Here is a 13,555-nt window from a genome sequence, read left to right as displayed (position 1 = left end):
ACAGCAGCTCCCTTTTGAGCATATTTCTGAGATATATAATAATAAAGAACAGGAAAGGTTTTTGCTTCTGCCTCGAACTCTTAAACAGCAAGTAGCATTTACTGCAAATACACCTGGAATAATGAAAAGGCAAGGCAACAAGTCTCTAAATTTTTGGTTCTTTTCCCCATTTCCATATTTGATGTGTATGTTCTAATAATAAATGGAGAAACGAAACGGCAGAATCAGTAATTTTGTGCTTTCCGCTTTCTGTTCTCCATTATTAGTCACATTTGGTTCAGTCATGGCTTTTGTTTAATATCAAACACCTCCTATGCATAATTCAGATAGTTGATAGAACTTGATCGTTGGCCAGACAATCAAGCAATAAGCATAGAATTGAAGAAATAATCATATAATAGAGAATTGCAATCAAGGAGAAGTTAGCGTCTAACAACAATATAATCACAACCCCGAAACTAATGAGTCATAGCCACTCATGATAGTACTAAACAATTTCACAATTGTTTGAATGATTGAAAATACTAAGAATGAAGGAAAACTAATAATCCTTGCTCCCTAGTGTTCCGTGCGTGTATTCTACTCTCAAAGTTGCGTCTCTCCCTCCAAATTAGTGTTAGAACTCCTTTTATACGAGTTGAGGTAATGTAGGGCCGTCAAAACCAAGTCACGGGCAGGCGCGTTGCGCTGGCCTGGGGCACTAACCCGGGAAGTTTTTCTATTGCTTCTCTTTTTGCCCCAACTTCTCTTTCGTTCCAAATCGCGTACAGTCGACTCCTACACATAACAACACCACAATTTAGCATAAATCATCACAATACATATACAATTACATAAAATTCGAGTAAAATATGAGGCGATATGCATATAAATATAAATACTTTAAGCCAAATATACCACTCATCTACCACCGCATTTTGGACGGGGTAGTAGCAAAAAACCAGATAAATAATGGATGTATACCGGAAACAATAGAAGAATCAATAAATTAAGAATTACCCCTAGGTTGGAAGAGATTGGAGTTCTTGCAAACTGTGGCTCAGAATAACGAGTCTGAGACTGGACCTGCACCTACAGAAACATAAATGAGACAACATCTCGCGACATTAAGGCATACTGCACGAAACTACAGATTAAGCAAAGAAACATTTTTTGTAAATTGAAAAATGGAGAAGAACAGCATTTCCTATTTTTTCCTTCTGTGGGTATACACAGTGTTGTAAGTGGGTGTGTTCCTATCATCAAAAACCAGAAAGGAAAATATAACCTTTTAAAGAGATACTCACATCGGCCACGACCTCGATTGGTATCTTCACCAAACAGAAGAGGAAATTCTTGTTTGATTTCAAGAATATCATCGGAAATGTCAACCACCTAGAGAGAAACAATCAACCAAATGAAAAACAATAAAGAAGAAACAAATTAGTGGCATCATAAATCATAAACCAAATGAAAAACAATAATCATATATTTTCTTTTTTTGGGGGAGGGGGGTTAACACAACCCTTATTATTCTCACTCATTCCTCAGAAGGTAAGTATATATTTTCATGACGGTTGCATCAGTATTAGTCTTGTATGTTTGTATTTTCTTATCCGTAAATTTCTTTTACTATTTGTTGGTTCGTTTGCTTCGATTATTCTATCTCTTTATCACCTATCTTGTTGTTGTTATTAACTGTTATTTGTGCTTCTTTTCAATTTTTTCCTTGAGTCGGGATCTATCGAAACAACTTCTCTACCTTCACAAGGTAGGGTTAAGGTCTGCGAACACTCTATCCTCCTGAGACCTCTTTATGTCACTACAACAAATGTGATATTCAGCTACGAAATTAATAGCTACGGCAAAAACTTTGTCACTAGTTGTTCACTTTTCGTGACAAAAATTATATTTCGTGCCTGAATATATGAGCTACATACTTTTAGTGACGAAACACAAAAAATTATAGCAAAGTTTTGTCCTCTAGAGTTTCCCACCAAAAAATAAGTTGGCGCCATTTACTAGGAAGTATTTAGTGACAAATATAACGTTATTGGTGACGAAATATTTTTTGTGATTGATGTTGTATACTATTTGTGAAGAAATGGTTTTTGTCTTAATAAATACTTAAATTTAGATACGAAAAGGTTTCGTCACGAAATAAATTATTAAAATAGCGACAATTATAAATTTGTAGCTAAATAATACGAATTTTAGCTACAAAATATTGTACTTATTTGTGACCATATAGTTTTTATCACTAATAATGTAAACAATTTATGACGATTTTTGTTGTGTCCCTATATAATACTTAATTTAGCCTCGATGAGGTTTTGTCTCAAATAATGCGGTGCTTAGCTACGACTAAAAATTCGTCACATATCGCTCATTTTTGTGGTATATATTAGATTTTATATTTGGAAATAATAATTTAGGGATGATATTCGAATCTTATAACAAACTTTTCTAATAAGATTTCTCACCCAAAAAGAGTATTGGACACCATTTACTCGATAATATTCAACTACAAAAATGAAATTGTTGATCACACATTATTTTACTATTGACCTTGTATACGATTTGTGACGAAAATAAAATTATTTGTCTGAAATTGTTAAAGTTACATTTAACAAAAGGTTAGTAACGGAAAATTGGTTTTTAAAATAATGATAATTAGAATTTTTAGTTAAATCGTGTAAATTTTAGCCATGAAAAATCTTGTACTTATTTGTGATTCTAATTTTTGTCATTATTTATCTAAACATTTTGGGGGAATGGTTGCATTATTTTATTGAAATATAGAATTTAATGACCACAAATTACATGTTTATGTTATTACGCTAAGAATCCCTACTAAAAATGTTCCAATATGCCATTGAACTTTGAGAAAAGGACCAAATATTATAATGTGTCAATAGTTGAGATTAAATACACATCGTATCATTGTAAGAATAGTTCAAAATATACCGTTATTCACTAATGACAGAAGCTTTCCAACACATGACCTTTTTTTATAAGGAAAAAAAAAACTCAAATTTGCCCTTAAAATGGGGCATGGGTGCGAACAGTTTAACATATAACTATATACAGTCAAACATTTATATAATAATCATCATCTATAATAAATATTTCACTATAATTTCTAACTTTTCTCTAATCGATTTTCACGTTATATTTTATAATCACATTCTAGCTATAGCTATAACAATAGCGGCTATTATTATATCAATACACTTGTATAAAATTGCCTCTCGATAACAACTTTAATTTATTCAAATACTGATTGATTTTGCATTTCATTATAGTGATGCCAATTATACGCTTTGCATTATAATAAATATCCCTCAGTGATCGAGGGATATAGTGATGCAAAATTGGATCACTGGATCATCTGAAGTTAAATCCACGAGTGGATATATTTTCACAATTGGCGGTGGAGCAGTGCCTTGTAAATCATCCAAACAAACGTGCATCGCCCGTTCTACAATGGAATCTAAATTCATAGCTTTAGATAAGGCCAGTGAAGAAGCTGAATGGATCCGGAACTTCTTGGAAGATATTCCATTTTGGCCCAAACCTTTGGCATCTATTTGTATACACTGTGATAGTCAAGCGGCAATAGGCAGGGCAGGGAGCGTTATGTATAACGAAAAATTTCGTCATATACGACGGATACACAATACCGTTAGACAACTACTCTCTAGTGGTGTTATCACAATTGACTACGTAAAGTCAAGAGATAACGTGTAGGATCCACTTACAAAAGGCCTATCTAGAGATGCAGTTGAAAGATCATAAAAGGGAATGGAGTTAAGGTCTAGGACAAGTCATCATGGCGGTAACTCTACCTAGCAGATTGGAGATCCCACGAGCTAGGTTCAAAGAGATCAAACAAAGTTATGAATGACGGTTCAACATTGTCAAATAACTCAACCCATTCTCGTGATGAAGACAATGTTCAGAAATCGAGGTAAAGCATTAAGGCTTTTTGATGAGTCAGCAAAGCTTAAAGGTTTTTTAATGATTTGCTAAGTCTGGCAGGATATGACCAGATAGTGTGTCTATAGGATTACACATTTAGAAATCACCTATGTGAGTGTGAAGTGTAAGCCGCTTCAAGGGGAATGAAAGTAAATGCCCATTCTCTAAGCACTCATGAAACCAGGCGGTATTCATGGCTGAAACGAACACAACCGTGAGAACCATAGATGGTTAAGGATTGATTGTGTGACTTATGTTATCTAGGTATACAACAAATCTCGACGGTTCAAAGATATCAAATCTACCAATTGACCGAGTATATACGATATAAGTTCACTACGAAAAGTTCAAAGGAAAACTTACTTAGCCAGATCCAATTAATTCTTGCATGTAAAACACACACGCGTCCGTGCATTCCTTTATTTTATAGCCATTCCCCATTCATGTGGGGGATTGTTGGGATTTTAAGCTTGTGTAGCTTAAAGAGGGTGAATGAGAAATTGAGGGAAAATGAAATATTTGAGTTTTCCTCCTTCGCAAAGGGACATTGTCCCATATTGGAGGAAGAAAAGGCTTTTGATGGGTATATATATAATTGCTCTTCTTCTAGCTCTTAAAGAGTTAAGAAGAAGGCTAGCCTCGCGCCGTCGTCGTCGTCGCTCGCTCGGCTTCGGCTTCGGCTTCGGTCAAAGATCGATTGATTGATTAATCTTTTTGGACAAAATTCCTTTCAATTATTTAATTATTTAAATAAATAATTAACGAAAAGTTCAATCCAGAATAACCCGCGACCCGGTCCGGTCAGGCCCGTTTTCTTTCCCGGATTATTTTAAATTTTCCCGCAATATTTCAAACAACCTGTTCCAACAGCCATGGTTGATTCTGAAAGGTTGCAAACCTTTTCAGAAACAATGCCAGCAACTCTATAAATATACTTTGAATCCCAGAATCTTTCCTTACGAAATTTTCTGATCTTCTTCTTCTTCTGCACAAAAATTCCAGTGTGTTTTACAGCCTTCGAGTGGCTCGTTGTTCACCGGCGTTTTGGTACCAACACTCCGGTGAGTTAAATCGTTCTATCCTGGTAGGATATATTCCAGCACCTCGGGTACTTGAGGGGAATAATTTTCTTAAGGACACACTGTGTATTCAGTGGGCTCGATTTATTCCTACACTGTTTTTCCAGAATTTATTCTTTAAATAAGTGTTACTAACTTTCTGTTTTGTTTATATATTTCAGAAAGTTTAATGATTTAATTGTTTATTACAGCAATACAGATTTATAACAGTAATGAGTATTTTTAATGAACGAATGAATTAGTTTGATTTGGTGCAAAAATTGAACAAAAAAAAAAAAAAGATTTTTCCTATTGAGGTATCCTCCTAAAGTTAAAGTTCAAGGAAAACTTTCATATGGTTAAAGTGGATGTGTCATAACCTTGATCTTATATATTAATGAGGATAACTTACAGGAATTTATTAAATCTTTGAAAATGTCAATAACTTAATTCAGTTTTTTTAAAATTGACCTGTAATAAAATAAGTTTATCCACTTTTCGAATGAAACACATTTATCTTATAAGAAGCAGGGAAAAAAATGAAATAAGAATAATATATAATTGCTCCAACCGAAGGAGCTAGAGAATAATCATCAATCCTTATTTCACTTCACTTTTACAAGATATATAGTTGGAATAAACTTATAAACCTGATAAAACATGGCATTTGTATGTGTTCTTTCGGTATGCGGCAACATTTTATTTTTAATCCATTCCCACAAAATATTTAACTTTCTAAATGAGATATTCTTATAGCAACCGAAATATTTATAACTTATTTTAGATCATAAGTGTCAAATATTTTTCTTTTTTTATAATTCCGCATCAATTCAAACTTTATCAGATAAAGTAAAACATGAGTAGTTTTGTATTTATTTGATAGTAACTTCATTATATGTTTCATTTCATGGGTTCTCTGTCATGTTGGAGAGTAAAGATTCTCTCTAACAGATGTGAAATCCGTTGGGTGCCCATACCAATTTTGGGTTTGTGACGATATTAGGAATAGAATAACTTCTTGATGGTGTGATTATATATAGAAGTGTAATTTATTGTACCGTATTAAATATTTTGCGTATAAAAATTATTACGAGTTCGAGCCGTAAAAATAATCGTAGGATAGGATATAAATATCCTTCACACCAAAAAACTAGAAACATAAGTGTCTATATAAAGGGTGAAAACATAACAAAATGACACTAGATTCACACACAAAATGACACGAGAATTACTTCCAAAGACAAGATATAGACATCCTATACAAACCAAAAGACTAGAAATATAAAACTCAAAAAGATGGGAACATAACAAAATAACACTATTTATTCACACACAGAATGAAACGAGAATAACTTCCAAACACAAGATATAAACATTCTTAACAAACCAAAAAACTAGAAACATAAAATATAACAAGATGACACTAGATAAACACCCAACCAGCAACAAACTAAAGTTGAAATCTTTCACTCTATACCATCTAATCAACTTCTTCAATCTTAGGTCCAGTGCTAGTAGTACCACTAGCTCCACCACTTGTACCACCACCCGGCATTTGATCATCGTCCATAGAAACACCGCCGCCGGCGCCGCCGCCGCCTTGATACATTCTTGCAATTATAGGATTACATATTCCCTCAAGTTCTTTCAACTTATCTTCAAGTTCATCAACTTCAGCCAATTGATTCTTTTCCAACCACTCTATAGTTTCTTGAACACCCTTCTCAATCTTCTCTTTATCCTCAGAACTCAATTTACTTGCAATCTTCTCATCTTTTATTGTATTCCTCATATTATAAGCATAATTCTCAAGTCCATTCTTAGCTTCCACTTTCTTCTTCACTTCCTCATCTTCAGCTTTATACCTCTCAGCATCCCTTACCATTCTATCAATCTCATCTTTACTCAATCTTCCCTTATCATTTGTGATTGTAATCTTGTTCTTTACACCAGCAGTTTTATCCTCAGCAGTCACATTTAAAATCCCATTCGCGTCGATATCGAATGTAACATTGATCTGAGGAACCCCTCTAGGAGCTGGTGGAATACCAGAAAGTTCAAATTTTCCTAGAAGATTGTTATCTCTTGTTCTTGCTCTTTCTCCTTCATATACTTGGATTAGTACTCCTGGTTGATTATCTGAATAAGTAGAGAAAATCTGTTCTTTTTTAGTTGGGATTGTAGTATTTCTTGGTATTAAAACTGTCATTACTCCACCTGCTGTTTCAAGTCCAAGACTTAATGGTGTAACATCAAGTAAAAGCAAATCTTGAACTTTTTCATCTCCTTCACCAGTTAAGATTGCAGCTTGAACTGCTGCACCATATGCTACAGCTTCATCTGGATTTATACTTTTACATAATTCTTTCCCATTGAAAAAATCTTGTAAAAGTTGTTGTACTTTTGGTATTCTTGTTGATCCACCAACTAAAACAACTTCATGTATTTGAGATTTATCAATTTTAGCATCTCTTAAACATTTCTCAACTGGTTCCATACATTTCATAAATAAATCCATACACAACTCCTCAAATCTAGCTCTTGTTATTGTAGCATAAAAATCTATCCCTTCAAATAAAGAATCAACTTCAATTGTAGTTTGAGTAGTTGATGATAATGTCCTTTTTGCCCTTTCACAAGCAGTTCTTAATCTTCTCAAAGCTCTAGCATTTCCACTTAAGTCCTTTTTATGTTTTCTCTTAAACTCAGATACAAAATGATTCACTAACCTATTATCAAAATCTTCACCACCTAAATGTGTATCACCAGCAGTTGCTTTAACCTCAAAAATCCCTTCTTCTATAGTTAAAACTGATACATCAAAAGTACCACCACCTAAATCAAAAACAAGAACATGTTGCTCACCTATTCTTGAAGCTTTTTTATCTAAACCATAAGCAATAGCAGCAGCAGTTGGCTCATTAATAATTCTCAAAACATTCATTCCACTTATAGCTCCTGCATCTTTAGTTGCTTGTCGTTGAGAATCATTAAAATAAGCAGGTACAGTAACCACAGAATTTTTCACGTTATACCCTAAGAAATTCTCAGCTGTTTCTTTCATTTTATTCAACACCATTGACGAAATCTCCTCAGCTGAAAACTGTTTTTTCTCACCTTTGTAACTTACTTCTATCATTGGCTTTTCACCTGCTCCTGAAATAACTTTGAAAGGCCATAATTTCATGTCACTTTGAACAGAAGGGTCAGTAAATCTACGACCAATTAAACGTTTTGCATCAAAAACTGTGTTGTGTGGATTCATAGCTACTTGATTCTTGGCTGCGTCACCAATTAAACGTTCAGTATCAGTAAAAGCAACATAAGATGGTGTTGTTCTATTGCCTTGGTCGTTTGGTATGATTTCAACTCTATCATTTAACCATACCCCAACACAACTATATGTTGTGCCTAGGTCTATTCCTATTGCTTTTCCTTCTTTGGTCGCCATTTTTTGAAGAGGTAATACTTCAAGATTCTTTTGTGGGGTTTTTTTGTAAATAGTCTAGTATGTATAATTCAAGATTTTGTTCGAGTACTATATATACAAGTTTTGAGGAAGAATGGAGATGATTCTAGACGGTCGTACCAAAATAACGAGAAGTACCTAAATTTTACGTGCTTAACTAAATAACATGAAAGTTATTAAATTAATTTATAGTACATAAAGTCATTAAAAGAAAATAAACAAGATATTTTTTTATAATACTTGAATATAATTGATAAAATTATTGTCATGTGATCAGAAGGTCACAAGTTCAAGCCGTAAAAATAGTCTCTTGCAGAAATATAGATTAAGGTTGCGTACAATAGACTTTTGTGCTCCGATCTTTTTCCGGATCTCGTACATAATGAGAGCTTAGTGCATAATTAAATAAAGGAGAGCCCTTGACGTAATTGATAAAGTACAGAAGATCACGAGAACGAGTTGTGAAAACAATCTTCTTCGGACCCCGTTGGTACAGAAAAGTCCTTGGTGATATTAGATTATGGGGTGGGAAATGAGGGTATTTTGGGAATTACAGATTAGGCGGAGCGGTGGTGGTTATCTAAAATTTAGGTGGCGGTGAAATGGTTAGCTCAGGTGGAGTGAGTTGTCAAGAAATTGATGAGTTGTTTGAGATGTTGAACTCCCACGTAGCTTTTGTTATACTCTTGCAAATACAAGTACTATGTTGGGAAGTAAAGTATTTGGTTCTTGTTTCTTTTTGAAATAGTCCAAGTGGAACTTGGGTTTGACTGTAATGGGCCCGATAAACATATGAATTGGACCTTCTGCAGCCGAAAAAAAAGAAGAGATTTTTTTTTTTCTATACAATAATTAAAATTTATTTATCAAAATTATCTTAATTTTATATATTACCCGTCCTAAATAAAAATTACTTACAAATTATATATATTCCACCTTAAAAGGCTCCAAATCTATTATTAGTGTCTTAAATTAAGGGATTCTTTGCTTGAAAAAAGGCATAACTGAAGAGAACAATGGTGTTAACCACATTTCCCTTCCCTGATCAACTATATTTTTTTTTTAAAAGATAAGAAAAGAAAGCAAACAGACGGGAGAGTACAAAATAAGCAATACTTCTAAGCAAATGTCACCCTAATTGTTCTTTCTTTAAATACTTTTTTGTAGACAAGCATATTGTCTGAATTTTGGAAACAAAAGAAGAAAGAAAACTGCTTCAGCTAGTGCAATGATCGTGTAGCAATATTAAGATGCAGACAAGTGAAGCTGAAAATATTTCAATAATTTCTCTAATGATTTTGACGAAAATCCCATCTCATTAGAATATAGTTTGATATCTTCTGTCACTTATCCATAAATAAAATACAGACATCATATTATGCTTCTCATAAGAAAAAATTTGATGGCAAACAGGAGAACGATAAAAAACAAAGCCAGAAAAGAAGGACCCTCTTAATTTACCAACAAAAGAAATCAACTGACATCTATGGGGCAAAAGTGGGCACACGGTTAATAAGAAAAAGAAAGAAAAGAAAACTAAAACACAACCTATTCAATGGGGACTTCTTTCATGACAACACAAGCCCCGATTACAAAAATCAATGCCTTTAATCAATACATCATATTCCAAGAAAAGAGTAATGTATGGTACGACATCATACAAATTAAAAATAAATTTCATACAAATTTAATACAAAATTTGATAAGCTACAAAAACATACATAATAAAAATAAATTTTATACAAGTAATTATACAATATATAACGTATTTGTAACTTATCTACAATTTTCATACATCCTTCTTACCCAGTTAAATACAACTACAATATCATACAACTTACAATTATACGATACATCTTTTGTATATTTTATATATATTTTGTATCTGATTTGTATATATTTTGTGTGGTGTGTGCTTCTTCCTCTCTAAAATTCCAATCAAATATCTCTCGTAATACAATTTTGATACATATCAACAACTTTATGTAAAAAAGATAGTATTGACAACTTAAATACAGATTTTATACAACGATTCAAATATTATACAACTATTTTTTAACTTTTATACAACATTCAAATAATAAAAAATACTTAACTACAATATAATACAATTACACTACAACTTTACTACAATTTCGTAAGTATATGGTATGTCATGTGTTCTCCTTCTTCTTCTTCTTCTTCTTCTTCTTCTTCTTCTTCTTCTTCTTCTTCTTCTTCTTCTAGTTTCAATCTGAAATTCAGCCAAAATTAAGTCTAATCTTCACCAAACACCCTCAAAATTGAGATATAAACTCCAAATAATATTCCCAATTATTTGCAATAACACACAATCCAAACAAATAATAGTTTTTGAAAATTCATATTCAAATTCAAAGCTTCAAAGCTTTTTAATGGCTGTCAATGGTGGAGAGTCAAATACCTTCAAAATTTATTGATTGACAATTTCAATTTGAACACCAATTGTGCAACATGAAAGGAAATTGCTAAGTTAAAACTCTATAGTAAAGCGTTTGAAATCCATTGATGAATTTCATTAAAAATATATACAACATGAAAGGATAAAAAATAGAGAACATCACAGGAAGAAAAATTGAGGAAAGAACAGAGAATGAGAGATTGAGAGACAGAGAGAGACGGAGAAAGAGAGAGTGTAGGAGAGAGAGACAGAGAGAGATGGAGAGAGAGAGAGAGAGAGAGAGAGAGAGAGAGAGAGAGAGAGAGCAGAAGGGAGAGAGAATAAGGATGAGAACTAATTGATTCCTTATTCAATCCCTATTATAAAAGGGATACTCATTTAATTTCTAAAATGTATATAATTGGTAAATTGTATATGGCTATGTAATTAAATTGAAACTTGAGTAGGGAGGGTAATAAAGTTTCAAATAGTGTATAGGAAGGTAAAAATCCCCCAAAAAATTAAAAATAGTCAGATTTATAATTGGTAATTCAAAAATAGCCACAGTTTCAAAAGCAATTAAAATTTATCCACTTTTTATGTAAAGATAAAATTTGAACAATAACACTCCTAAAAATTCGGAAAAATTTCAGCATAATATGCTGGAGTTCGAATTTTTTACATATGAATTTTCAGTATAATATGCTAGAATTTCATAATGTGCTTGAGTAGTGGTGGTAAAATAAATTAAAAAAATAGTTATCCACCCATATTATTCATTAAAAAAATGGGTTGGATAATGAACTTTTTAAAAATGGGTCAAATATGGAGAAGAACTATATTATTCACTTAGAAAATGGATAACCAATGAATACCCAATGGATAATCAATGAGTTTAAATTTTTTATTTGTAAAGCTCAAATTGGGGGTTTCTCAAGTTTGAGAGACTAGAAATTCTCTCAAAAGTGATCATATTCAAGAAGCCATGGATAATATGGATATTCATATTATCCGACAGTTAACCCCTTTTTTATCCGTATTAAATATGGATCGGGTTGGATTATTTATCCGTTTTTGCATTATCCGTTTTTGACCCAAACCGCTCGTTTCCCACCCCTATGCTTGAGTTCCAACATAATATGTTGAAAGTTTGTACGCAAGAGCTCCAAAATCCAACATATTATACTGGAACTTTCCGTGTTTCTGCTAAAATAGTGGCTATTTTTCAATAACTTTGCAACCGCTGGCTATTTTTCAATTACCAGTTCAAAACTAGCTAGCTCGTTATTTTCACTATGCAACCAGGACAAGTGAGTTCAACTAAATTGGCAAAGAACGAAGAGGGAAGGGTATCCAAAAAATTAGAGAAGTATGACACTTTTTGGGTTGGTTTTTAAATTTTGACTCCCACTTGTTCGAGGAGCAAAAATTTACATTAAGGTCAAAAGCTAAACGTGTTGCAGTGCAACACTTGTTAAACTTAAAGTTTTGCCCATGAACAAGCAGGGCCAAAAATTCTAGACCATCCACTTTGAGAGGTATTTGTGTACTTCAGTATAAAGGGAAAAAGTGCATAAATAGACGGTTTTAGGTCCCCTATTTAAGATATGGCCAAAATTCATAAACGTTTGCAAGTTTGGTAGCTTAAAAGCAAGGTTGAAATTCAAAAATAGTCAAATTTACAAGTGGTAATTGAAAAATAGCCACAGTTTTAAAATTAATCAAAATTTAGTCACTTTTTATGTAAAGATAAATCTGAACAAAAACACTGTTCAAAATCCGAAAAATATTCCAGCATAATATACTGGAGTTCGAACTTTTTACATGTGAACTTCCAACATAATATACTGGAGTTCCAGCATAATATGCTAGAAGTTTATACGCAGGTGCTCCAATCTCCGGTATATTGTGCTGGAACTTTCCGTGTGCTGGAGTTCCAACATAATATACTGGTAATTCATACGCATATGCACTAATTTTCAGTATATTATGCTGGAACTTTCTGTGTTGCAGTAAAATAGTGGCTATTTTTTAATAACTTTACAAACGCTAGCTATTTTTCAGTTACCAGTCTGAAAACTGGCTAGCCCGTACTATTTTCCCCAAAAGTAACTTAAGATACGCGAGTCTGACATAAACGTTTGAAGTTAGGCTGGCCAAAAACAAACTTCATACAATTTGAAAACAAGTAAACTTCGGACATTTTTGTGTGTGTTGAATTCGTGTGTTCTCATGGTGAAGACATCCGCCGTTGACAGATGAGATGGTGAGAGAGAAGGGGAAATGAACATTCTAGAAGATAGCTGAAGACCAATGAAATAATTTCTGTATATTCAAACTATCTCAATGTACAGATGATATACACGAGTGGGACCATATATCTAACTACTGAGTGTAAGTACAAAATTACCCCTAACTAACACTAACTATAAAGGGGATAAATATAAATACAATATAAGTCTCAATATCCCCCCCCCCCCCAAGTTGGAGGCGAGGAACTCACTGCCAACTTTCCAAGAATAGCAGAATGTTTAATCCCTGTAAGAGCCTTGGTCTGAATAACTACTAACTATGCATTGGTGGAGATGTGATGCAGTGTAATCAACCCATCTTGAATTTTGTCCCTCACAAAGTGACAATTTACTTCTATGTGCTTAGTTCTCTCATGAA

The 13,555-nt window shown here is 33.1% G+C and overlaps 1 protein-coding gene and 1 long non-coding RNA gene across 2 annotated transcripts; both read right to left on the bottom strand.

Moving 5' to 3' along the window:
- Window positions 1-373: 373 nt before the first annotated feature.
- Window positions 374-1,218, bottom strand: LOC117277201 (uncharacterized). The gene is made up of 2 exons (XR_011412261.1): window positions 1,000-1,218; window positions 374-777 (listed from the first exon to the last, which is right to left on the bottom strand). It is a non-coding gene; the product is annotated as an uncharacterized lncRNA (long non-coding RNA).
- A 5,105-nt stretch (window positions 1,219-6,323) lies between these two features.
- LOC104114150 (heat shock 70 kDa protein-like) lies at window positions 6,324-8,544 on the bottom strand. Its single transcript, XM_009624529.3, has one exon. It carries the CDS (start codon window positions 8,467-8,469, stop codon window positions 6,499-6,501), a length of 1,971 nt encoding a protein of 656 aa, XP_009622824.1. The 5' UTR covers window positions 8,470-8,544; the 3' UTR covers window positions 6,324-6,498.
- Between the last annotated feature and the right edge of the window lie 5,011 nt (window positions 8,545-13,555).

Source organism: Nicotiana tomentosiformis, chromosome 11, assembly GCF_000390325.3.
Source record: "Nicotiana tomentosiformis chromosome 11, ASM39032v3, whole genome shotgun sequence".
Classification (NCBI taxonomy): Eukaryota; Viridiplantae; Streptophyta; class Magnoliopsida; order Solanales; family Solanaceae; genus Nicotiana; species Nicotiana tomentosiformis.
The sequence above is the reverse complement of the archived record's forward strand: the minus strand, read 5'-3'. Positions and strand labels throughout refer to the sequence as shown.

Excerpts from the sequence above, each read along its gene's own strand:
- LOC104114150 (XM_009624529.3), bottom strand. The coding sequence starts at position 8,469 with ATGGCGACCAAAGAAGGAAAAGCAATAGGAATAGACCTAGGCACAACA.